The 23,662-nt window shown below is 42.1% G+C and overlaps 1 protein-coding gene across 1 annotated transcript in view; it reads right to left on the reverse strand.

Annotated features, from left to right (window-relative positions):
* RTTN (rotatin) overlaps nt 1-23,662 on the reverse strand; it is a 3,641,098-nt gene that overhangs the window by 1,392,144 nt on the left and 2,225,292 nt on the right. The window contains exon 37 of the mRNA XM_044067142.1: nt 7,015-7,109. Within this exon, the coding sequence (XP_043923077.1) occupies nt 7,015-7,109 (95 nt within the window). The remainder of the gene's footprint in view (nt 1-7,014; nt 7,110-23,662) is intronic.

Below are 23,662 nucleotides of genomic sequence, written 5' to 3' on the forward strand. Positions count from 1 at the left end.
CACAGATTCATTGCCAGCCTGCAAAGAGGGTATGAATGGGTACCTCCTTGCTTGTTTATGTACCACATTACTGTAGTATTGTCTGTCTTTATTAACAGGTGACCCTGGTGCAGGAAGAGCTTGAAGGCCTCGATGGAATGTATCACTGCCAGCATTTCCTTTTGGTTGATGTGCAGATGCAATTCTTTTTGTGTCCATTGTCCTTGAATGCATCTGCCCTCCATGTGCGCTCCCCATCCATGGTCTGAAGCATCCGTTGTAAGGGTCTGGCTGATATGTGGCTTGCTGAAAGGCAGGCCCATGTTGGACTGGCTTGCTTTTGCCCACCACAGGAATTCCTTTTAAAGGCATGGAATGAGGGGGATCAAAGTTTCTAGGCTGTGACAGTGCTGAGACCATAGACTCCTTAGGTACCATTGTAGTTTCCTCATATGTAGCCTTGCTTGTGGAATCAGAAGAATGCAAGATGCCATGAATCCCAGGGCCTGCAGGATTTTCCTTGCAGTTAGCTGGGTTTGAGTTGTCAGATTTCTGAAGTAATCCGGTAGTTGTGCTTGTTTTTCTTCTGTGAGGAAAGCCATCTGGGTCTTTGTATCCAGTTTTGCACCCAGGAAAATTATTTGTTGGGATGGAACAAGTCTTGATTTCTGAATGTTGACTATGTATCCCAAGGCCTGTAGTAGTCGGATGGCATAGTTTAAGTGTTTTACCAGTGTTTGCTGGCTGTCCGCTTGTATGAGGCAGTCGTCCAGGTATGGGTAAATTTGAATCCCCTGAAGTCTGCAATGTGCAATTACTGATGCCAGGCATTTCGTGAATACTCTGGGTGCAGTAGATAAGCCAAATGGCAATGCTGAGAATTGATAATGCTCTGAACCTGCAAGAAATCTGAGGTGTCTTCTGCAACTTTGTCTGATAGGGACATGCAGGTATGCCTCCTTGAGGTCTAGAGTTACCAGCCAGGACTCCTTGCCCAGCATGGGAAGGAGTTGCTGTAAGGTCAGCATTTTGAATTTTGGCACGTTGAGATAAGTATTCAGTGCGGACAAGTCCAGAATAGGCCTCCATTGCTTTTCTTTTCTTGGAACAAGGAATAGTCTGGAATAAAATCCTTGGCCTTGTTCTGTGAGAGGCACCCTTTCTATTGCTTTCATTTGTAGTAGTTTGGAAATTTGTTTGAAAGCCTCTGCCCTTTGGTTTGGTGGCAGGTTTGGCATGCCTTGTCTTTTTGGTAATGTATGAAAATGGAATCTGTATCCTTTGTCTATTATTTGCAGTATCCATTTTTCCTTTGTAATGCTGTGCCAATTTTTTGAGAATAAAGATAGTTTTCCACCCAAAGGTGCTTCCAATTGAGCCCTGGTTGGCGGGGTTATAGTCAAGTAATTGAGATGGTCCTTGTGTAGTAGTTGTAGGTCCTGCAGTACCTCTCTGGTTAGGAGGCTGCCATTGACGTCCTCTGTAGGAGCCTCGAGCTTTCCCTCTACCTCTGGCACGCCTGTTTCTGCCTCTTTAAGATCTGTGTCCGGAAAGGACCAGTTCTTAGAAGGCCAATTTCTGCTGAATCTTGGTGGTTGGACCTGTAGGAAATCTTTGACTGTTTGTACTGATTTAGCCTTTTCCTCAAATTTCTTTAAGACCTCTTGAGCCGTGTAGCCAAATAACTTTTGCTTTTCCAGCGGAGCATCCAGAAGCTTTGCTTTAACATGATCTGGCAGTGTTTGTTCCTTCAGCCAAGCATGTCTACGTATGACTGCACCTGTCATTGCTGACCTACATGAAGCTTCCAATGCATCATAACCACACTGCAAGAAATGGTTGCTAACCTGCTGGGAGTTATGTACCAGATCCTGAAGTGCCTTGCGATCTAGGGGTTCAGGTGAAGATAGTTTTTTTATGCAATTCATCTAACAAATACTCTTGGTACTGTATCATATGGAATTGGCAATTTAATGCCCTCATAGAAAGAGTGGAAGAAGTATAAACCTTTTTACCCCATCTCTCTAAAGCCCTGGACTCCCTTTCAGAAGGAAGTGGGTTCTTAGTAGTGGTGGTTGCAACCCCTTTAGGACCCTGGGAAATAGTTTCTGGGTCAGCAGAGTGGCCCTTGTAAAGGAAATGATGTGAGTCCGGGACCCTGTAGTACCTGTCGGGTTTGACAGGAGCCGGAGGAAGGAAGTCAGGGGAAATACTAGACTCAGAATACACATCATCAATGACATTTAAAACAGGAGGAATAGCCAAAGGCCTATGCTGAGGTAAATGCAAAAAAGTCTGTAATCTCTTCCTGGAGTCAGAGAATTCCTGGCCCTGCCATTTGAAATGCTCTCTCATGGAGTGAAGGGTCTCCCCAAAGGACAACTCCTCAGGAGGGGAGGCCGAGGGAACAGATTCCTCTGCATCAGAATCCTCGTAGGCCGTAAAGGCCTCTTCCTGGTAGTCTGATAGGGCAGAGTCATCTGAGGCCTCATCAGAAGACTGGGGATCTGGCTGCTCAACCCTGGGCCTTTTGCCTTGAGGAGGTTGAGAGCCCCTGTCCGGATGTGGCTGAGAGCCCCTAATTAGGGAGATAAGGTCCTCAGCTAAACTTAAAATCTGTGAACCGGTAATGGATCCCTGAGGAATAGTCTTGGGAGGGAGAGATTTTGGTAGTTTAGCAGTTTTAGCACGTGTAAATGCCTTTATGGACATGGATGCAGGAGGCCCGGCTGACCCACGTGCTGGAGTAGTCTTATCCAGAGAAATGGTGTCGGATATCTCCAGAGCACCGGTTTCAGAAGGAAATTCTATGACCGACTCAGAGGTGGCCTCCGGGGCCGAGGTAGTCGGTTGTGCGGTTTCGTCGGTCGGAAGCAACGAGGATTCGGTTTCAGCAGGGACCGAGACACTCACGGTAGGCCTAGGCATGGTTTCGGCCGAAACCACGGTCCGCGTGTGTTAGTCCTTGTCCTTCCGTTTTTTGGGTAAATGAGGAGTTGGAAGCTCCGACGGCATGTTGTAACAGTATTTTTCCCCAAAAAATTCCTCTGCAAACTCCGCCCGATGCCTAAGAGTGCATCTGTTGAAAGATGCACAGGCTGCACAGGCCGAGACGTCGTGGTCTGGGCCTAGGCAGGAAAGGCAGTAAGAGTGGAAATCCTTATGAGGTATTTGTTTCCCACAAGTTAAACAATTATTAACTTTAACCGTCTGATCTGACATCGGCTGAGGCAAGAAAGAGTCCCCAATGGGGTACTTAGCTTTTTGAAGTCTTCGGTTAGCTGAAATCACAGGAGCTGGCCGACTGTCACTTGCGAACTGCTTCTGCTTCGGGCACCGCGCGGCAAGAAAGACTGAGGAAGATGGCGTCAGCTAACGCTTTTATATCCCAGGCGCTCTGACGTCGGGATGGAGGCGACATCAGCCGACGCCAGACCCAGACTTTGGAATCCGGCCGACCGAAGGGTTGCCTGAGGCAGGACAACCCATATGTAAGGATTGCAGATGCATCCTTGAAGGACATCAGCCAAACCCAAAGACCTAGGATTTAAGGAAACAAAAAGCTGCTCAAATTTATGAACATCCTTAGTTTTATCCAAATAATATTTTAGCTGTCTATGCAAATCCAACAAGTGAAGAACTTTCTCACTGGCAGACTGCAGAGAAGGAAAGAAAGTGAACTGCTTAAGAGACAACTCACTGACCACCTTGGGCATAAAAGAAGGATTAATACAGACAGGGTGTCTCTGTGAAAAACTTAAACGGGAGGAACAGCCATGACAGCCAGAAGATCAGACACTCTCTTAGCTGAAGTGAGGGCTACAAGAACAGTAGTCTTCCAAGCACACTGTTGAAGGAGGGAGAATTACCAGTCTCAAAAGGTGCCTGAGTCAATTATTCAAAAACAAAATTAAGGTCCCAGGAAGGTGGAACAGTCTTCCTGGGAGGCCTGATATTAATTATGCCTTTAAGAATTTGGGGGATTCAATGACTGCTCCCAGTCTGCAATCATCTGTGAACTTGGGTAGCCAGAGGCCTTTGACAGTAGCTTTGACATCTGCAAAGTAGATGCCAAAGAGGAGTGGGCCTGGCACAGAGTCCTGGAGGACTGTAGTGGTGACTGGCCTCTTTGCGGGTGTGGGTGTGGTCTCACCGATTCTAACCTCCTGGGTCCTATCAATGAGCTAGTTAGCTATCCAACTTGTTATACAGGGGTCTATATCTAGTTCTTTAAGTCTGTTTGCCACGTCCAAGTGGAGTTTTGTATCAAATGCTGCAGCCAGATCTAGGTAGGCAGTATGCACTATTTCACCCTAATCCATTACTTTAGTGACCTGTTCAAAGAAGTCCAACAGACTCAGTAAGGATGACCTTCCTTTGACATAGCCAAAATGGGATGGATTCAGTGTCTGTAGGTCTCCTATGTCCTTGCTGATAATTTCCATTATAATTATTTCCATGGCTTTGCAAATAACAGTAGTCAGAATAATGAGTCTGTAGTTTCCAGGATCTGTTGAAGGTCCTCCCTTATGAAGGAGGATGACTGATGCAGTCCTCCATTCACATGGCACAAAGCCCATTTTAAGACTACAGTGAAATAATGACTCCGGGGTTCCTGATAAGTCATATTTTTCAGGCGGCATCATGGGATGTTATCGGGGCCCACTGAGGCCACGTTCTTGGCTTTAGTGAGTGCAGTCAATATGTTTTCAATGTTAAATTTGGAGAGGTTATGTTTGATGGTATTATTGGGGGGATGGTCGGGGGTGGGTGAGACAGGGTAAAGTTGGAACTCAATTTGTCTGCCAACAGGTTTGCAATATTTCTGGGCTTGGTGAATGTGGCACCATTAACCACTAAGTTCAGCACATTGCTGTGAGCTGCTCTTGAGGTTTCTGACATAGCTGTAGAAGACTTTATGGTTATCTTTCACCTGGGAGGATATCTTAGCCTAAAAGCTGGCTTTACTTGACATAATTAGCCCTCTCTTCCTCTTAATTGCCTATTTACTTTGATGAGAGAATGTTTATCTTTATGGGAATTACCCTTCCTGATTTTTACCATAATTGCTTTCCTTTTGTTGTATATCCTATTTCTGATAGGTACAGCAACCTCTATGCAGCCATTGACATGGCTGTACATAGTTTCTGAAGGCAATTCAGCATTGGCTGGTGTGTTCTCAGGGTTTGAAGGGGCACTGGATTTTGACAAACCATCGTTAATAACAGGTAATTCTCTTTGAATAGTTCCCAAATGTTAGCAGTTTTAATGGCATTATGGAGTTGATTTTGATGTCAAAGGAGACATCTTTATAGTTGGATCTTGCCAGGGTGGACGAGACATTGGGTGGTGCAGTGTTCTCTCATATTTCTGAGCACGAGATCCGGTATGTTGGAGCCTCCAGAGGCCATATTCACTATTTGTTCAAAGGTGTTTGTACTTACAAAGTCCAGGAATCTTTGTGCCTGTAGATTTGAAGCCATGTAGGATTTCCAATCTATAGAGGGGTAATTAAAGTCTCCTATGAGTAAGGTGTTAGGTTGGATAGCAAGTGTCTCTAGTATGTTCAAGTATGCACTGCGAGCTTTTTGGAAGACGAAGGGTAACCTATAGCTGGCTAGAATATCATTAAGCAATAACTGACGATGTCGGTGTGGTATAAAAAGATTTACCCACGGTTGGTGTGGTTTAATCATGTGGACGAAGCCCGAATGATTAAATAAAGCCAACCATGGGTAAATCTTAATATACAACACCATGGAGTCGATTATTGCTATTATACAATGACAGTATTTAAGAAAAAAATACTTACTTTTCTTAAACAATTTCTTTGTATAACGGCGCCATACTGTCCTTCCGCAGCTGGTAATATCCTGGTGCCTTTTATGATGTACTGTGCATGCATATGGGACTTGCGTTCCCAAGCATACCCAGTACATCAGTGTTTTGGAAAGGAAGCAATGGAGAAAAGAAGGTCTCCATTGCCCCGTTTTTGTTTTCTTTTCTTTTTTTTTTAATTAAAAAAAAAAAAAAAGTTTTGGACAGTTTATGGGTAGGACAGAATGGAGGAAATGCAAAGAAAATCAGGTACGTGTCTTTAGTTTTAAATAACGTACCTGATTTTCCTAGTATTTTCTCCATGCTGTCTCTCTTGTATGTCCGGAGTCTGGACTACAGATTTTTTTTTTTTTTTGTTTAAAAAAAAAAAAAAAAAAAGTAAAACTTACAGAATATACCAATGGAAAAAAGTCCAGGCGACTGGACCTTTTTCCATTGGTATATTCTCGGATTTACAATGGACATGCTGGTTGGGCTGACCAATCAGGGTGTTAATTTTAGAATATTAATGGACAGTATTGTATAATATGGGATTTTGTCTACTGTGATCTGCATGTGGAGAAACTCCAGCAATTCATACTGTTTGACCACCCTAAAGGTATGCTTGTTACTGATGTATATTGAGACACATTCACCTTTGGCCCTTGCTGGTGCAGCTACTGGTCTAAAAGTGTGGAAGTCACTGAAACGTTTCACTGCCAGGGTACTCTCTCTGCCACTTTAAACCATATCTTGGTAACTACACAGACATCTATATTTTTGAGTGTGAGAGCTTGGAGGAAGTGTAGTTTTTTTTTTTTATTTAGGCTCCTGGCATTGAGTTATAACACCTTGAGGTTCTGTTGAGTTGATTTTACTAAGTAGGTAGGTTTGTCAATTTGGCACTGCATAAAAACGGTACTATGGAGGCAGACAAATCCCTAGTCAGTATTTGAAAGCATAGGGAGAAAGGTGCAGACCATCTTTAGCAAAACAATGTGGTCTGTTGACCATGTCCTTCCAAACTGACAAATATTGGATCCCCTTAAAATGACACTAGAATGACAGCCAGTTGTTGAAATCAATCATTTTGCTCATATTGTGTGATATACACCTGTTTATATCATAATATATGATGAATATATGATACATCAAAACAGCATATTAACAGCATTTCAATAGTCACTATGACACAGGAAACATAACTTCAGTCCTTACCTGAGTACTTGATGTAGACAAGGAACCAGCAGTGGAGTGGACCTGACTGGGTTGTCCGAATTCACCTCGCCAATGTTTAAGTGAATCTTCAAAATCTTGGGGGGGGGAAACAATAAATGTTCATTTTTTTACAAGTGAAGAACAGCTTCTGCAGTAACTGTGTTTATAAAGCAAAAAATATCAATAGCATATGTTAATTTTATTTAATATTTATTCATTCATTTAGTTAGCAGTTAGTAAAACAACTCTAGGGAGCTCTTCCTAGCATGATATTGGCAGCAACTGTAGAATATAAACAGCTACAGTGGATATAAAAAGTGTACACACCCCTGTTTAAATGCCAGGTTTTTGTGATATAAAACATGAGACCACGATAAATAATTTCAAAACTTTTCCCACCTTTAATGTGACCTATAACCTGTACAATTCAATTGAAAAACAAACAAATCTGTTAGGGGAAAAATATAAAAAATAAAAAACGTACAATAAGCTGGTTGCATAAGTGTGCACACCCTTAAACTAATACTTTGTTGAAGCACATTTTGATTTAATTACAGCATTCAGTCTTCTTGGGTACAAACCTATCAACAATTAGATAGACTTTGATTAACCCCAAATAAAGCTCAGCTGTCCTAGCAGGATTTTATTTATTTATTTATTTATTTTACATTTGTTTGTTTTCCTGACATGTACTCAGTTGCCTGCTACAGCAAAAGCCATGGTTCACAGAGAGCTTACAAAACATCTAATGGATCTCACTGTTGAAAACCATCAGTCAGGAGAAGGATACAAAAAAATTTCCACACCACTGGATATACCATGTAACACAGTGAAGACAGTCATCAAAAAATGGAGAAAATATGGGACAACGATGATGCTGCAAAGAACTGCACACCCCTCCAAAACTGATGAAAAAACAAGATGAAAACAGGTCAGGGAAGCTGCCAAGAGACCTAAAGCAACACTGAAGGAGCTGCAGGAATTTCTGGCAAACTACATGTGACAACAATCTCGCGTATTCTCCATATGTCGGACTATGGGGTAGGGTTTGCAAGACGGAAGCCTTTTCTTACACAGAAAAACATTCAGGCAGAGCTAAAATTTACAAAACAATACATCAAGTCTCCCAAAATCATGTGGGAAAATGTGTTATGGTCTGATGAGACCAAGTCTGAACTTTTTGGCCACAATTTCAAAAGGTATGTTTGGCACAAAAACAACACTTTGCATCACCAAAAGAACACCATCCTCACAGAGAAGCATGGTGGTGGCAGTATCATGCTTTGGGGTTGCATTTTTTCAGCTGGAACTGGGGCTTTAGTCAAGCTGGAGGGAATTATGAACAGTTCCAAATACAGTCACTTTTGGCCCAAAACCTTCAGGTGTTTGCTAGAAAGCTGAAGATGAAGATGAATTTCACCTTTCAACATGACAATGACCCCAAGCATACATCCAAATCAACAAAATAATGGCTTCACCAGAAGAAAATTAAAGTTTTGGAATGGCCCAGACCTAAATCCAATAGAAAATTCTGTGGGGTGTCCTGAAGAGGGCTGTGCACAAGCGATGCCCTCTCAATCAGACAGATTTGGAGCACTTTTGCAAGAGTGGGCAAATATTGCCAAGTCAAGATGTGACATGCTGACAGACTCCTACCCAAGAAGACTGAATGCTGTAATTAAATCAAAAAAATGCTTCATCAAAGTATTAGTTTAAGGGTGTGCATACTTATGCAAACAGCTTATTGTACTTTTTAAATTTTTTTATATTTTTCCCCTAACAGATGTGTTTGTTTTTCAACTGAATTGTACAGGTTATAGGTCAAATTAAAGGTGGGAAAAGTTTTGAAATGATTTATTGTGGTCTCATTTTTTATATCACAAAAACCTGGCATTTTAACAGGGATGTACACTTTTTATGTCCACTGTATATCTGTTAAGTCTGCAAGTTACATCCAAGATGCCAGATGCAGAGTTCATCTGAGAGCTTTCCAATGCTGTATGACAAAAGTAAGTGGCATGCTGCTGTTTTGTGGTACTGCAGAATCTATGCAAATTATACTTAGAAAATGTTTGCAATATTTCAAAATAATGTTAATCTACAAAACCATGTATGTTGGATGGTAATATTGAATGCCATGATGCTTTAAGATGGCACAATTTGTTTTAACTGTATCTTACAAAGCTTTTATGAAATTACTGCAGCTATGAAAAACAGAGCTAATCGTTGTATTTGGTTCATCAAAAAAGCATAATATATCTTGGAATCTTTTCATATAACCCACCATGTTTAAATGATTTTTTTTTTATACCAACGCTCAGTATTTGTATACACCACCCCTAAAATCTGAGTATCACACACACATTTTTCATTATTGATGCAGGCATGGAAAATATCTCACATTGTTCATAACTGTTTGCAAATATTCCCTAATATCACCAGTTTTGCATATCCACTGCTGACCATTTCACTATGCATGCTTAGCAAATCATGTGAGCTTGTAGAAGACACACTGTCTTAGTTTCAGTTATCAGTATTACCTATGTTATTTCTATTTTGTTTTATTTTATTTTTATTTTGTGTATTAATTTTAGGTTTTATATTGTGTCCAGTAACCAGTGGAATCCCCCATTGTTCTGTTCTGGTATCTCTCCTGTTTGGCATCTAACTTTCTGAAGTAAAAGCCAATACCAAAGAGCTCTGGCTGACAAAGTTTGCAGATGACTGCAAGCTAGGAGCAAGTCACTGAATCCCCAAATGACTTGGCCATCCTGCAGGAAGGTTTGCCTGAAATAAGAAGTGTCAAAATCAAGACCTGAATCTAAATGCCAAAAAATGCATTAGAGAATGCTTTGCGAAATCATCTACCCAGGAAACTACCACATTGACAATAGGCAATTAAGAGTTGACCCAGTTTGTGATTTCGGAACATATGCGGGCAGTGACCTAACTTTTGACAAACATGTGTCCATTGTTGTAGGAAAGTCCTTCTATGTTAGCGTAGAAACAAAGAGATTGTGTCTAGATCTTGGGATGTTATTGTCCCCCTTTACTCACCCCTCATTAGGCTAATCACTGAATATAATTCCCCTTTGGCATGTATCTGCCCAGACACATGCAACAACTGGAACTCACTGAGAAAAGGATACAATACCTGAACAACGTCTTACATGGGCCGACTCAAAGCCCTGTCACTATACTTGGTATTTTAAAGACTGCTAAAAGGTGACCTATGTCTGGCATAGAGGGCATCTTCTGACCAATAGTGATGGATTTACTGCACATCAGCAAGTCAAACAGCTTCAGAAATGCTCAGTCTATGGAACTAAACCTCTTCTGCAACATCAACAGAATGGTTTGGAGGGACAGGTACAGGTATATCTCACAGAGGATACTGCTACTTTGGAACAGACTCCCCATTCATATAAATCAAAGTTCATCTCTATCTATATTCAAACGCAACTTGGCTCTATGGATGGGAAACAGAGAATTTACCCCAGGGCTATCCCCTGTACAGTACAGGCAGCTCTTAAATGCTTTAGCCCATACATAGATCCCGTCAAATTATCTATGGCATGATCCCAGTTATTCTCATTAAGAGTAATATATAATTATCAACCATGGGATGGGTAAGACCAGTCTCTAACCAAATGGTGTAGGTTAATTTGAGCACAAAAGGGAAATTAGGTAGGCTTTAAATGGCCCGCAAGGGCAGTTAGCCTAGTTCTTACCTATGAACCCAGGTATGCATCTTTTTTTGCTGGGTCAGCTGCTCCTTTTATACATACATCTTTATGAAGAGTAAGGGTAGGTGGAGAAGCTGATGAGAATTTTGGGCGTGATGGACATCAGGAGTAGGGATGATAGCAGAAGCAAGTAAACAAACAAAATGTAGACAGACAGGCATGGTATAGATACAAGGTGGGGGCAACTGTGAAGTGATGCAGATATAATACTGAAAAAAAGGGGCATGCTCTGCCTTTGGTAGCCTGATGGCAAGGTCAGGCCAGTCATGTGACTACTAGCCATGCCAAAAGGTGCTTCGCAATACCAATGCAGGTGTTCAACTGTCAGCACAGCTAGGACACAACTAGCCTCCACACCTGTGTAGCCCCTGCAGTTTCCAATTTAGCACTCCATGTAAATATTTTCTGTATTTTTTGTTGAGACAGTTAGTTCACATTTTATTCCTTTTATTAGCCCTTCTTTGGTGATCATTCAGCCTCCTTTACCTTTTGTAAAAAAAAACAAGAAAAGCTAGTTATATTTATAAAGTGCCTTCTTATTCAATACATTATCTAAGCTATCTGCAAGCATCCAAACAGTGAAGCATCCTTTCATCTTCATTCTCATAGTTAAGATGCAAAACATGATGATAAAACCATTACTAAAAGACTTCATCTCTGTTCCTAGCTTTTACCCTGCTCCTCACATGGGACACAGCTTCTTCTAACATTATTCATTCATCTTCTTATACCTCCCTTTGAAGCACTAAATCACTTAACCTGCTTATCCCCATCTAATACTTCACTTTACTGTAGTACTTAAACTGTTATGCTTCTAATTAGTACAACCAAATTAATTTTCCATCACTACTTCTTTGTCAATACTTAAATTTGCTTATCCCCTCTAATACCTCACTCTATTTCTTAAATTACTCTTAATTACTCCTACTTATTTAATATACCACGCTTTTATCTCAAAACAAATGCTTGTATATTGTTTGTGAACATCAGTACAAATTTTAACATACTAACTACTATGCTATACATTCACTGAAACTGCATTATAAAATTTGTTATTGTAAATATTTATTGCTTTAAATTGTTCCCTCGCAGCTTTTCTCCTTGGGCCTCTGCTAGGAAAGGACAGCTGTATCAAAATGGACTTTTTCGGTAAACACATTTCAATAATAAATAAATACATAAATAAATGCTGCAGCTGGCCAGGATCAGTTATTGAAGTAACAGTGGCAATGATGATAAACTGCTGTGCTCTTACTGTACCAACTGATCTAGCAGAGGTTCATTCTTGATGAGTCCTTGTTTTGGGTAATATTTACTTAACAGTGGAACCTGGCATTTTTCCTTGCACAAGCAAATATTCAGGACATCCTTGCCTTATACATGTTAAGCTGTAATAAGTGAGATACATAAGCAATTCATCCCAGGATCTCACCAGTTTGCTTTCTAGCCTCTTGCCACTAGCAAGCACCCACAAAGAAATCAAGAACAACACAGATTTACCAAGTAACTATGGAATACAAAGCATATATACCTGGCTGACTTAAAGAACTCTCACAATTGTTGCTGATGGTAGGCTGCTTATCTACATGTGAATAACAGGGAGGTATTTCTGCTTATCAAGAAGGGATGTCTAATAGATCATTTGATATGGTAAAAACACATCTTGTTACATTTAGTCAGTGGGATCTGAATATCAAGCAGTGCCACTAGCATGGAAGAATCCAGAGTACGATCCCAGGTCAGAAATCAAATCCTGCATTTTGTAGAAAAACACTTCCCAAAAGTGGCCTGACTCACTGAGATAACAAAGCTTGCTGAAAGTGTGTACTAAAGATCAAGTGGACCTACCAAAATGTTTACAATAGAGAGACATTCTAAGCATGGAATGCAGCCACTACTCGGCGGAACGGGCTTTACAAGAAACACTTGTGCATAAGTGGCTGGCTAACAGATGGCAAAAGCAGTGGCGGCTGGTGACTTCAGATCAAAGGGGGGCTGCAGGAGACAGCTGAATGGAGGGCCAACAGGAAGGGGTGTGACCAGCTATAAAGGGGTGGAGCTATGCTAAAAAAAAGCAAAAACTGGGACTTTAAATATGCTACCCTGGGTGCCAAATCGTCATTATGAGACTCCAATCAAGACAAAATGAAGTGTAGAAGAAAAAAAATATTTTAATGCACTGGCTACATGACAGCTTAGTTAATATCTAGATGGAAACAAAAAGGTTGTGAGGCATGAAAAAATAAATTACTTTTTAAATCCATTACTGGAATGCCAGTCAAAATCAAGTATAAAAAACAAACAGCACTCAACTCAAACCACTTCTCCTTGCACTGAAGTTGTAATTATAATTTATATTCAGCTTTATAAAAGTACCAGGTAACATGCCGAAAGTAGCAATCTCTGTGATGCCCCCACTTGTAAAAATGTTTCTTATCCAAAAAAGACCTGCTGCTTGGCAACTATCTACTTGTTTCATGGGGAAAACATGATCAAAGTAAAAAATTAACAGCAAACAAGAAACAAGCTCAAGATAAATTGCTTAAAGGATTCTGCACAGGTTATGGACCACACATGATAGATTGGCATTCTGTTTAGTTTACGGGAAAAGCCTGTAAAGATGACTGCAAGTCTCCAACAAATGTAATGAGACTCTCTGAAAATACTGTAATGCTGTCCTTTATTACAAATACTGTCATATGCATTTCAATACCTAAGGCTTATACGCTATCAAGTTATGTAAATATTCTCTGCATGGCAACAACAAAAAGGCTTTCAATGTTGGTAATTCTTTAACAGTATGCTTGTTACAGCTTACTTGCATCTTACCATCTCAGACAAGCTTATATCTTATGGTCATTAAAGCACTGTTACTTAAACACAGAGCAACAGGCACTGCAACAACATGCATTTTCTGAATAAGAAGCATAAATCAACACTGCAAAAATATGACAGAAAACCAGAATGTTCTGCAAAATCAAGGACAGATGAAAAGTCACTATAGTACTTGTGTCTACCTTGGATGGGGGGATACTCTGCACACTTACACTGCATAACTGCTCCTTGCCTTGCTTGAACACATCCAGAGTCACTACGTGGGTGAGTGGGGTGCAACAAGTATGTCACAATTTGAAATGTCTCTGGCTGACGGTGATGGTCCTGACACATTTGTCATACCTCTCAACCTCAAAGCAAGAAATCTGGACAAAGCTATAAATAGAAGTGGGACAAAGGCCCAACAATAAGGACAATTTTTAAATATTGTTCATATAAACTTAGAAAGATAATATAATAGTATGTTTTGCATTAGTATGAATTTTCTGAAGGGTATGAAATCTGAAACCCAAATGTCTGTCATTATTTTCTAACTTTGGTCTAATGATTTGCCACTAATTTGCCAGAAAACCACAATTTTATGAAAAATGGACCAGAAATGTGATGTAAAAATATAAAATAGGAACACAATACAGCTGGGAACCTGTCAAAGATGGGACACTTTTTTAATATTAGTACTGTTAACTTGAGCAACTGATGAAATAAGAGAATCTACATGCATTTCTGAAATTAAAAGTAATCTATAACTCTGATCATTACAATTATTTATTAATTGTAAACCCTACATGTTTTCTTCCAAATTTGTCATTTTGCAGAGGGTTATTAGGGGGAGAGCAACATTTTGAGCCAAAATCGTGTACAGTTGAGAGTTTTGGATATACTTAATTCTATAAAGCGATTTAATTGCCTGTACTTCTCTCAACCTCTTAACGCAGGAAATCTGGGCAAGGCCAACTATACTGGGGGAACATACAAAGAGTACTAAAATTGTTCTTGTATTAACTTAGACAGTTGACAGAATAGCATGTCTTGCTTTACCATGCATTTTTCTGAAAGGTATGAAGTCTGAAACTCAACGTCTGTCATTACTTAGTTTCTTCATTCCGAAATGATTTGCCAGAAAACCACAAAGTTTATGAGGAACAAACCAAAAATAAGAAGCAAAAATGTATTCATTCTGCAAAAATCTGGACAGTTGAGAGGTATAATTCAGCTGGGGCTATCTGAGTTTACCGCCCTTCCACCCTCACAAAATCATGGTCGAATGGGGCCTTACCCCTGCAGGTATTCCAATGTCCCATTACTTGGCTATTTTGCCGCATTTACCATAAACACTGTAATGTGCATACTGCTTTACTACTATGATGATTTGGATTTCATTTAAAAGTTTTATTTTACAGCACAAACACTATTAGACATCTGCTAAACAAAGCAATGCAGTCTCACAATGAAAACAGTCTTGGCATTAAAACTTCTCTGCACTTGAAACTCACATTCATTGAAACAGCACTGAAACCCACATTCAAAGAAAATACATCTGGCCAATGACAGATAAAGATTAACTTTGGGCTGTTTTCAAATCATAGGCCCCCTTCCACAGGAAACATATATGTATTCTTTGATACACCTTCCTGATTGTATTAAATTATATTCCTTGTATAATGCAGTACAGTTAGGGGGCGTTTAATTTTTCCAGTAAACAATGAAACAAAATGCATGCACCAATAAAGACAAAACTGCCCAATTCAGAACATTTCCATCATAAAAATCTACTCAAACATCTACAATCCACCAGTATCAGTAAATATGCACAATCTCTGCAGAAGTAAAAGTAATCTAAATAATTCCACATTAAAGAGATCTGTAACTAATGAAAAGGTTGCTGCTAGCAAACAACTTTATATTTCATTGTTTCATCTACAAATAAAGTGCCTGTTGCCCTTGAGGAATAAATTGTCTATGTTACATTAAAAAATGATAAGCTAGTAATATTGCAATAGGGAATGGATGGCAAACTGATAACAGGTTCATCGTTACTAGGTATCTCCACCAAAGAGGACATTATCAGGACTGCATCATCCACCCCCTTTAAAAGTACAGTATCAGCAATGCATCTATATACTGTGGAAGTAGAACACACAGCCTTCTGCATCAAAAGCAATTATACTACCTGCTGTGCTATCATCAACACAAGCAAACACAGCATATGTAGCACTAAACTTCTCCTCAAGCTCTCAGCTACTAGCAAAATCCACTCAACTGTTTCTCTCAACTTTGAAGCACATGAAGTCTGGAAAAAGCCAACATTTATTGGGGGGACAAAAGCCCCAAAAAGGGGAACATTTTAATTCTTATTGTTATAAACTTAGAAAGTTATTAGAATAAAATGTTTTGTGTTATCATACATTTTCTAAAGGATATGAGGTCTGAAACTCAAATGTCTGTCAGGTTTTAGTGAACTCAGTGCTCACTGATTTGCCAGAAAACCTCTATTTTTATGACAAACAGATCAAAAATGCAAAAGCAAAAACCTGGCCATTCTGCAAAAATCTGGACAGGAGAGGTATAGTACAAACTTATTTTTGACAACAGCTATACTATGGATGGGATGCAGTCAGTTGTAACATAAAACTGGATATTTGTGAGGATACATGCATAAAGATAACTTACAAGCATAAGATACTCAAAAATAATAAAGCATGCTGCTGACTGAACTGCCCATGTCACAAGGCTGCTCTGTCAAAATGAAATATACACTCATAAAAAGAAGTTATGTCTTACCATAACGTTCCATCTGTATTGTTGATCCTCGTTCAGTCATTACATGTGGGTATTGGTTCCGACCTTGGAACCGAGCCGGCCATCTTCCAAGCTCACTTCAGCTACAAACTCTCGAGCTAAAACTCTTACCCACAATTTCCCTCAGTTTGCAAGTCAAAAGAAGGTAGAGGCTACCTCTGGTCAAATGACTTAATAGAACCGGATGGTGAGATCCACTAGAAGCCACAGGAGGGGGAAGGAGGGAGGGTCGTAAAGACTGAAGGAGGATCAACAATACAGATGGAACGTAATGGTAAGACATAACTCGTTCATTCTTTACGTGTGGGACAGAGTCCCCAGCTACCTCTTCTCCTGGGAGGCTCTCATGGAAGGACATTCCTGAGCACCATAGAACCAAAAGATGCTCTTCCCCTGGAGGCCAAATCCAATTTGTAATGAAAGATGAAGGTATGAGGCGTAGCCCAAGTTGCAGCTGCACAGATGTCATGTAAAGAAGCTCTGGCATGGAAGGCAGCAGAAGTTGCCACCGACCTGGTCGAATGAGCCTTTATGGTAGTAGGCAATGGAATATTACGTTGTGTATAAATGAAGGTCACACAGTCTTTCAGCCATCTAGCCAATGTGACCTTAGCAACAGCACATCCTAATCTAGGTCCAGAATATGCCAAAAATAACTGGTCTGAATTATGAGAGGCCTTAGTCCTGTTCAAGTAGAAGCGGATTTGCCTGTGAATATCTAGAGTATGTAGGCAAAATACTCCTTTGTTTGAATAGTTGGGAAAAAAAACTAGCAATTCAATGGTTTGGTTAATGGACATTTCAGAGATCACTTCTGGTAGAAAGGAAGGATTAGTTCTCAATGACACTCTATCTCTATGAAAAATCAAGTATGGACTCTTGAGGCATAAGGCTTGAAGCTCAGAGATACGTCTGGCAGCAGTAATGGCGACCAAAAACAAGGCTTTCCATGACAAGTATTTGAGGTCGCAAGAAGAAGCTGGCATTGTCAAAGCTTGTAGAACTAATGACAGGTCCCATGGTTGAAGAGGTTCTCTAAAAGGGGGCTTTAGATGATTCACACCTTTTATGAATGTCTTGCATAATTTGTGTGACATAAGAGAGGAGTCTTGGACACCCTCATGGAAATTAGATATTGCAGCCAAATGAACTCTAATGGTAGAGGCCGACAGATCCGATTGAAACAGGTCGGCTAGATACTCCAGTACTATCGACACTGGTGCTGAAAAGGGATCTACTTGCGTTCCTTTCAGCCAAAGGGTAAATCTTTTCCACTTGCTTAGATAAGTAATTCTAGTGGAAGACTTATGAGATGCAATAAAAATGTCCCATACTGGCAAAGAAAGATCATTCTGCCTGGCAATCAAAGGAATTGGAGGAGCCAAGCTGTGAGCTTCAGACTGTCCAAGTTGGGATGAATCAGATTCTGTGAATGGGAGATCAACCCTGGGGTTGGATGGAGAACCTACGGTTGATCTAGCAGGTGAGGCCAAAGGAAGGGGAACCAAATCTGATGAGGCCAATATGGCGCTATGAGGATCACCTTGCTCTTCAACCGCTGGGCTTTCTTCAGAAACTGGGGAATGAGAGGGAGAGGTGGAAATGCATAAAGAAGACCAGAGGGCTAGCCAATCATGGACTAGAGCGTCCCTGGGTGACTGTCCCGGAGGGGGAATCAGGGCGAAGTAGTTGCTGCATTTGTAGTTGGTAGGGGGATGCAAAGAGGTCGCAGCAAGGAAGATCCCAGCGGTGGAAGATCTCCGCCACTATCAAGGGATTCAGGGACCACTCGTGAGGTTGTAGAATGCACCTGCTGAGTCTGTCTGCTATCACGCTGGAACTTCTGGGAATGTGCGTTGCTAGAAGAAAATTGTTGGTAGCTATTGCCCATTGCCATATCCTCATGGCCTCTCGACAAAGTGGGTAAGATATGGTTCTGCCCTGTTTGTTGATGTACCAGACCACCGCCATGTTGTCTGACTGTATTGCAATAGTCCCAGAATGCAGCAGGGGATGGAATGCTTGCAACGCCAGAAGCACCGCCCTCAGCTCTAGAACATTTTTATGCACTTGGGCCTCCAATTCGGACCAAGTACCTTGGACTCTCTGTCCCTGACATAGCTCCCCCACCCCATCAGGAGGCATCTGTGGTCACTGTAGTCGGGCTGCTGGGGGGAGAAGGGGTGAGACCATTGTGATGGGTTGTGGGTCATCCACCAATTTAAATCCTGTTTGCACCTGTGAGTTACTCAAATCTTGGCTGAAAGAGGATACTGAAAAGGATATTATTGGGTGAGCAGTAGCCATTGTAGAAGCCTCATGTGAAACCTGGCCAGGGGGACAATGACGATGGAGGCTGCCATGGAACCCAACAGCTGTAGGACAGAGTGAGCTGTGAATTTCTCCCTTGAAAGGATTGGGATCAGTTGTTGCTTTATCCTTAGAAGTCTGTGCTCTGGAATGGATGCTCTGCAATTCTTTGTATCCAAGATAACCCCTATGAATTCTGTGGGCTGAGATGAGGTGAGATTAGATTTTTGCCAGTTTATGGTTATGCCTAGCCTTTCTGCAGCGAGGAGAGAATATGCCAGGGCTTCTTCCAATAGATGTCTGGTGGGGGTGGAGATGAGCCAGTCTAGGTATGGAAACACCTGGAATCTTTGTAGTCGCAAGTGAGCTGTGACGACTGCCATGCACTTTGTGAACACTCTGGGGGCTGTAGAAAGTCCGAAGGGTAGTACTCTGAATTGGTAGTGACTGGCTCCTGCACGGAAGTGCAGAAATCTTCTTGATGGCCTGTCCACGTTTATGTGGTAGTACGCTACTTGAAGATCTATCGAGCACATCCAATCGTCTTTTTCCAAAAGTGGGAGGATAGACTGCATTGTGACCATCCGGAATTTTTGTACGCTTACAAACTTTTTCAATACACTGAGATCCAAAATTGATCTCCAGTCCCCGCTTTATTTGGCACCAAAAATAGTCTTGAGTAGAATCCGGATCCTATCTGGTCTGGAGGGCCTATTTGGATGACTCTTTTTCTTAGCAGCTTTGATATCTCTAATGTTGTTTCTTCCCTTTGACTGGGTGGAACATTGGGTAAGTTTGTTGGGGGGGCAGGACAAAGATCGAAGGGAATATGGTAGCCTCTAGTTATTATCCTTTGTACCCAAGAGTCGGTGGTGATGGTTAGCCAGGCAGACGGGTAAAAGGAGAAACAACCCCAACCACCTCCAGAGGAAATGAGTTGGGCCGCTCTTCAGGAGCGGTGGTAGGTTTGGCCAGGAGAAGAGTCCCTGGAACCCTGGTTACGCGGACCTCCTCTGCCCTGAAAAGGGCATCTTCCCTGTGAGTTTCCCCCTCTGCCTCTAGTGGAGAACTCGGCCTGTGTGTCACGGAAAGGACCCTGAGACTTTTTGTACCATATCTTCCCACTCTTCTGGTTTCTGGGGAAAGCACGTTGAGGGGAAGAATAACGGACACCCATGCAGAAAGGGTCTTACTGTCCTGTTCACATCTGGCCAGTGTGCTTTTAACCTTGGGTCCAAACAATGAAGAGGCTTCGATGGGAGCATTGAGAAAGGAAGCCTTGAAGGGTTCCATGAAATTACATAAGCACATCCAGATGTGCCGTCTCAGAACAACGCCTGAACTCACCACTCTAGCTGCTCCTTCTGATGTGTGAGATATCAGGTGCATGGAGGAGTTAGATATCGATTCAATGGTGGCCAGCTGAGAGGCAACTTTGTCACGGACCTCATCAGAAATGGCACCAGCCAAAGTTTCAGAGTGCTCAGAAATTAAATCCCTTTGAAGCCTGGTAAAGTGTGCCATATAATTCTGGGAGCTTATTGCAAAGGTCGCTGATGCAAAAGTACGCTTCCCTATTCTATCCAGAGCCTGGGACTCTTTGTAGGGAGGATGGACAGTCTAGCTTTGTTCTTCCGCCAGGTCCTTTTTGGTTGCGGCTGCCACCACCAGAGCATCTACAGGAAGACCTTTGGACCAATGGGGGTCAGTAGCAGGAAGGGACAAAATTTTATCTGGCCTCCGGGGAATGGCCTCAACGGTGTCAGGAGCCTTCCATGCACGCTGCACGATGAGCCGGACCAGTTCATCAGCAGGTGGAGTAACCCAGGGGGTAGGAGGCCGGGTGCGAAAGGCCTGCAGGAACACAGACTCTTCAGAGGTCGGGTTAGAGGGCTGCCAGTCACCTCTCTGTTTAAAGATTTCAAGGATATCACCAAAGGATACCTCAAAGGGTGACCGAGGGGACCCTTCACCATCATCAAAGTCTGTGTCTTCAGTAAGGGACTCCTTTGTGGAGTCGATGTGCTTCCTCTTGCATGAGCTTTTTCGATGAACTTCCTCAGAGGGAGAAGCTGGGGAAGACAACGCAAAAGGGGTTTCCTGTGGGACTATATCCTGAGGCCCTTGCGCCCGGTGTCCACTAGGAGCGACTTGTGTACATTGCGGTCCAGAGGAGGGCAGGGAGATTGATAGCACAGTATCGCCAGCCGACGCTAAAGCCTTCTCCATTAGTTGGAAAGCCAGTCCACCTGAAGAGGGGAGAGTGTCCAGGACAGTGGTCACTCCTCCCCGAAATGGCTCAGCCTGCCGACTCTGAGTGCATGGATGGCTGTGAAACACCAAATTACGTACGCCACAGCAGACATCCTGGGTTGTAGCAAAACTCTCCTTCCACAAAGGCAACTGCGGTTCCTTAGTGAGGTCCATAAAGGGAACTGTAGAGGGGGAAGACTGTGCTATATCAAGGGGCTTCAAAGGCAATGAAGGAGGAGAATAAGTAGGGGTCTTTGGCAAAGGGTGATCACCTCCCAAGGAAGGATAGGTCCTGGGGAGCGGGATACCTCTGGCCAAAAGCACTTGATTCACAACATGCAACACGTCGTGTTCAGAGAGGCTTCTAGTGGATTTCACAGACATGGCTGAGGGAGAGTCAGGTCTACCCAAAGATGGGGAAAGCTCGGTGCCCACCTCGCCAGTCTGCACTGAAAACAACAGGGCCATAAGGGACTGAACTACAAGTGTCTGCACCGAGGAAGTCATGGTCTGCACCAACGATAAGGTCAGTGTCGAAGTGGTTGTCGGCGCTGAGGCTAGGACCGAAAAAATCGGTGTCAATAACTGAGTTGTTGGTTTCGGGTAAGGTGTCAGAGCCGATGTGGTAACAGTCTGTATCGACTGGATAGTCGGTGCCGGTGGAGAAGTCTGAACCGAGGAGCCCCTCGGTACCGATACGGTAAAGGGCGCACTAGTCAGTGCCGAAATTACAGATGGCGCCGATGGCCTCGATGCCGAAGGTCTGGACACCAAAAGCGCTAGAGCCGAAAAAGTCAGATCCGAAGTGGAAAGCTTAGCCTTCTTGGGTCTCGGTTGGTGGGAGTCCCCAGCCGGGGACGAAGGAAGAGACTTGGCCTTTGTATGTTCATCAGTCTTTTTCTTATGGGATCTTGGAGGGGTTGAAGCCTCCGACTCAGAAAGAGCCTCTGAAAAAGGAGATTTAAGTAGCCCCTTCAATAACAATTTATTTTTCCTCTCAATCAACATCCTGTTAGAGAAATTCTTACAAATTCCACAGGGCGGGTCAACTGATAAATGAGGCATACCCAAGCAGTAGACACTCAGGGAATGTGCATGTGAAGTAGGTAATTTATGGCCACAGTCTGAACATCTCTTAAATCCTGGACTACCTTTTGTTATCTGCCATGTTAGGAAAGAAGGAAAATCAGAAAGAATACCAGCAATGGTACAAGAAATACCCAAAGGTAAGGAGGAAAAGGGGTTTACCAACGATGGTAAAGAAGAAAATACCTCGTGGTAAATAGGATGAAGGGGACTGAAAAGATTCAAGAAGGGATAGTCGCTAAATGCGATAAGGTAAGAGAAAACAATTTAGTAACTTTTCTGAGAGAAAAAGTTGTTTTAGACTAGTATGACAAAAAATATTGTACTTAGCTCAAGAGAAGTAGCTTGAAATGACCGAATGGCGATGCGGCAAACGAAATCTGAGGTAACAGGGGGAGGGGAATTCTGGGTAAGAGTTTTAGCTTGAGAGTTTGTAGCTGACGCGAGCTTGGAAGATGGCCGGCTCGGTTCCGAGGACGGAACAGATAACCCACACATAAGGAATGAACGAGGATTAACAATATCAGATCAATGCTTAAGTCATTAAATCTGTCTTACTTTTTTGTACTTTACTGTCTGTATCACTCCAATGCCCTCTGCTGCTCTACATTCAAACATATTACGCCTTGCTTCTGATAAATGCACTCAGTAACACTTTTAATGCATATCGTTACTCATTAAGACACCAATATGGAAGTACTGGTACACTTTTCTCTGCTTTAGATTCTTCCTTTTTAGACTGGGGGTGCAGTAATGAACCACAGTAAGTTTGTCAAGTAGCAGTAACATTCCCTACAAACTACTTATTTCTCCACAGAGGTGTTATGGATATACAGCATAACCTGGGAATGTTCTTCTTTTGGCTTTTCCCGGTAAGGGGTCACCACAGCGGAACTCCAGTCTGCTAATGATTGGCAGTAGATTTTTTTTACGGGTGCCAGCTCGATCCCCAACCTTCAACGAAGGAAAGCCCATTCTACGCATGTCTTTCGAACGCCACTCGACCGCGGGCAGGACATGCAGACTCCTCACAGAAGGTGCTCCAGCCGAGAATCGAACGGGAGAACCTCTTGCTGTGAGGCAACAATGCTACCACAGCTTAACCTGGGAATGTTAAACTCAAAATGGTCCTTAATGGAACATACATTAGGACAGTGTTTGCATAAACCAACATTTTCTGAAACTTGTCCAGATCTGGACATTTCTTTCACTGTACTATTTACAATATCATTTTTTTCTAGGTATAAGTATCCTGGTGAAAGAGTTGAGAGTTCCTTTTCTTAGAGGAAAAACACATCCTTTCTGTCGCATTTTCCACAAATCCTCTTCAAAATGAAAACAGACCTAAATAGGTAGCTGTTATAGCTATCTTCTTTGTTACTGGCAAGGCGCACCAAACAGAAAAACTGAGACACCTGCATTCCAGCTACATCCTTGCCTACTATCCTGGAAATTGTACTTAAAGATTTTCAGTTTGGCTCACAAATCCATCTTTAGTCTCCTGAAGGATCTAAACTTTAACTTGTATCTGTAATTTAACCAAAGTCTTTACCATACCTGCAAGATCTCATTCATTAGGAAATAGGTCAACTCATTCAAATATTCCAGCTTTATCACAG

This window comes from Protopterus annectens, chromosome 3.part1 (assembly GCF_019279795.1).
Source record: "Protopterus annectens isolate FY-2018-M chromosome 3.part1, PAN1.0, whole genome shotgun sequence".
In the NCBI taxonomy this organism is placed as follows: Eukaryota; Metazoa; Chordata; order Ceratodontiformes; family Protopteridae; genus Protopterus; species Protopterus annectens.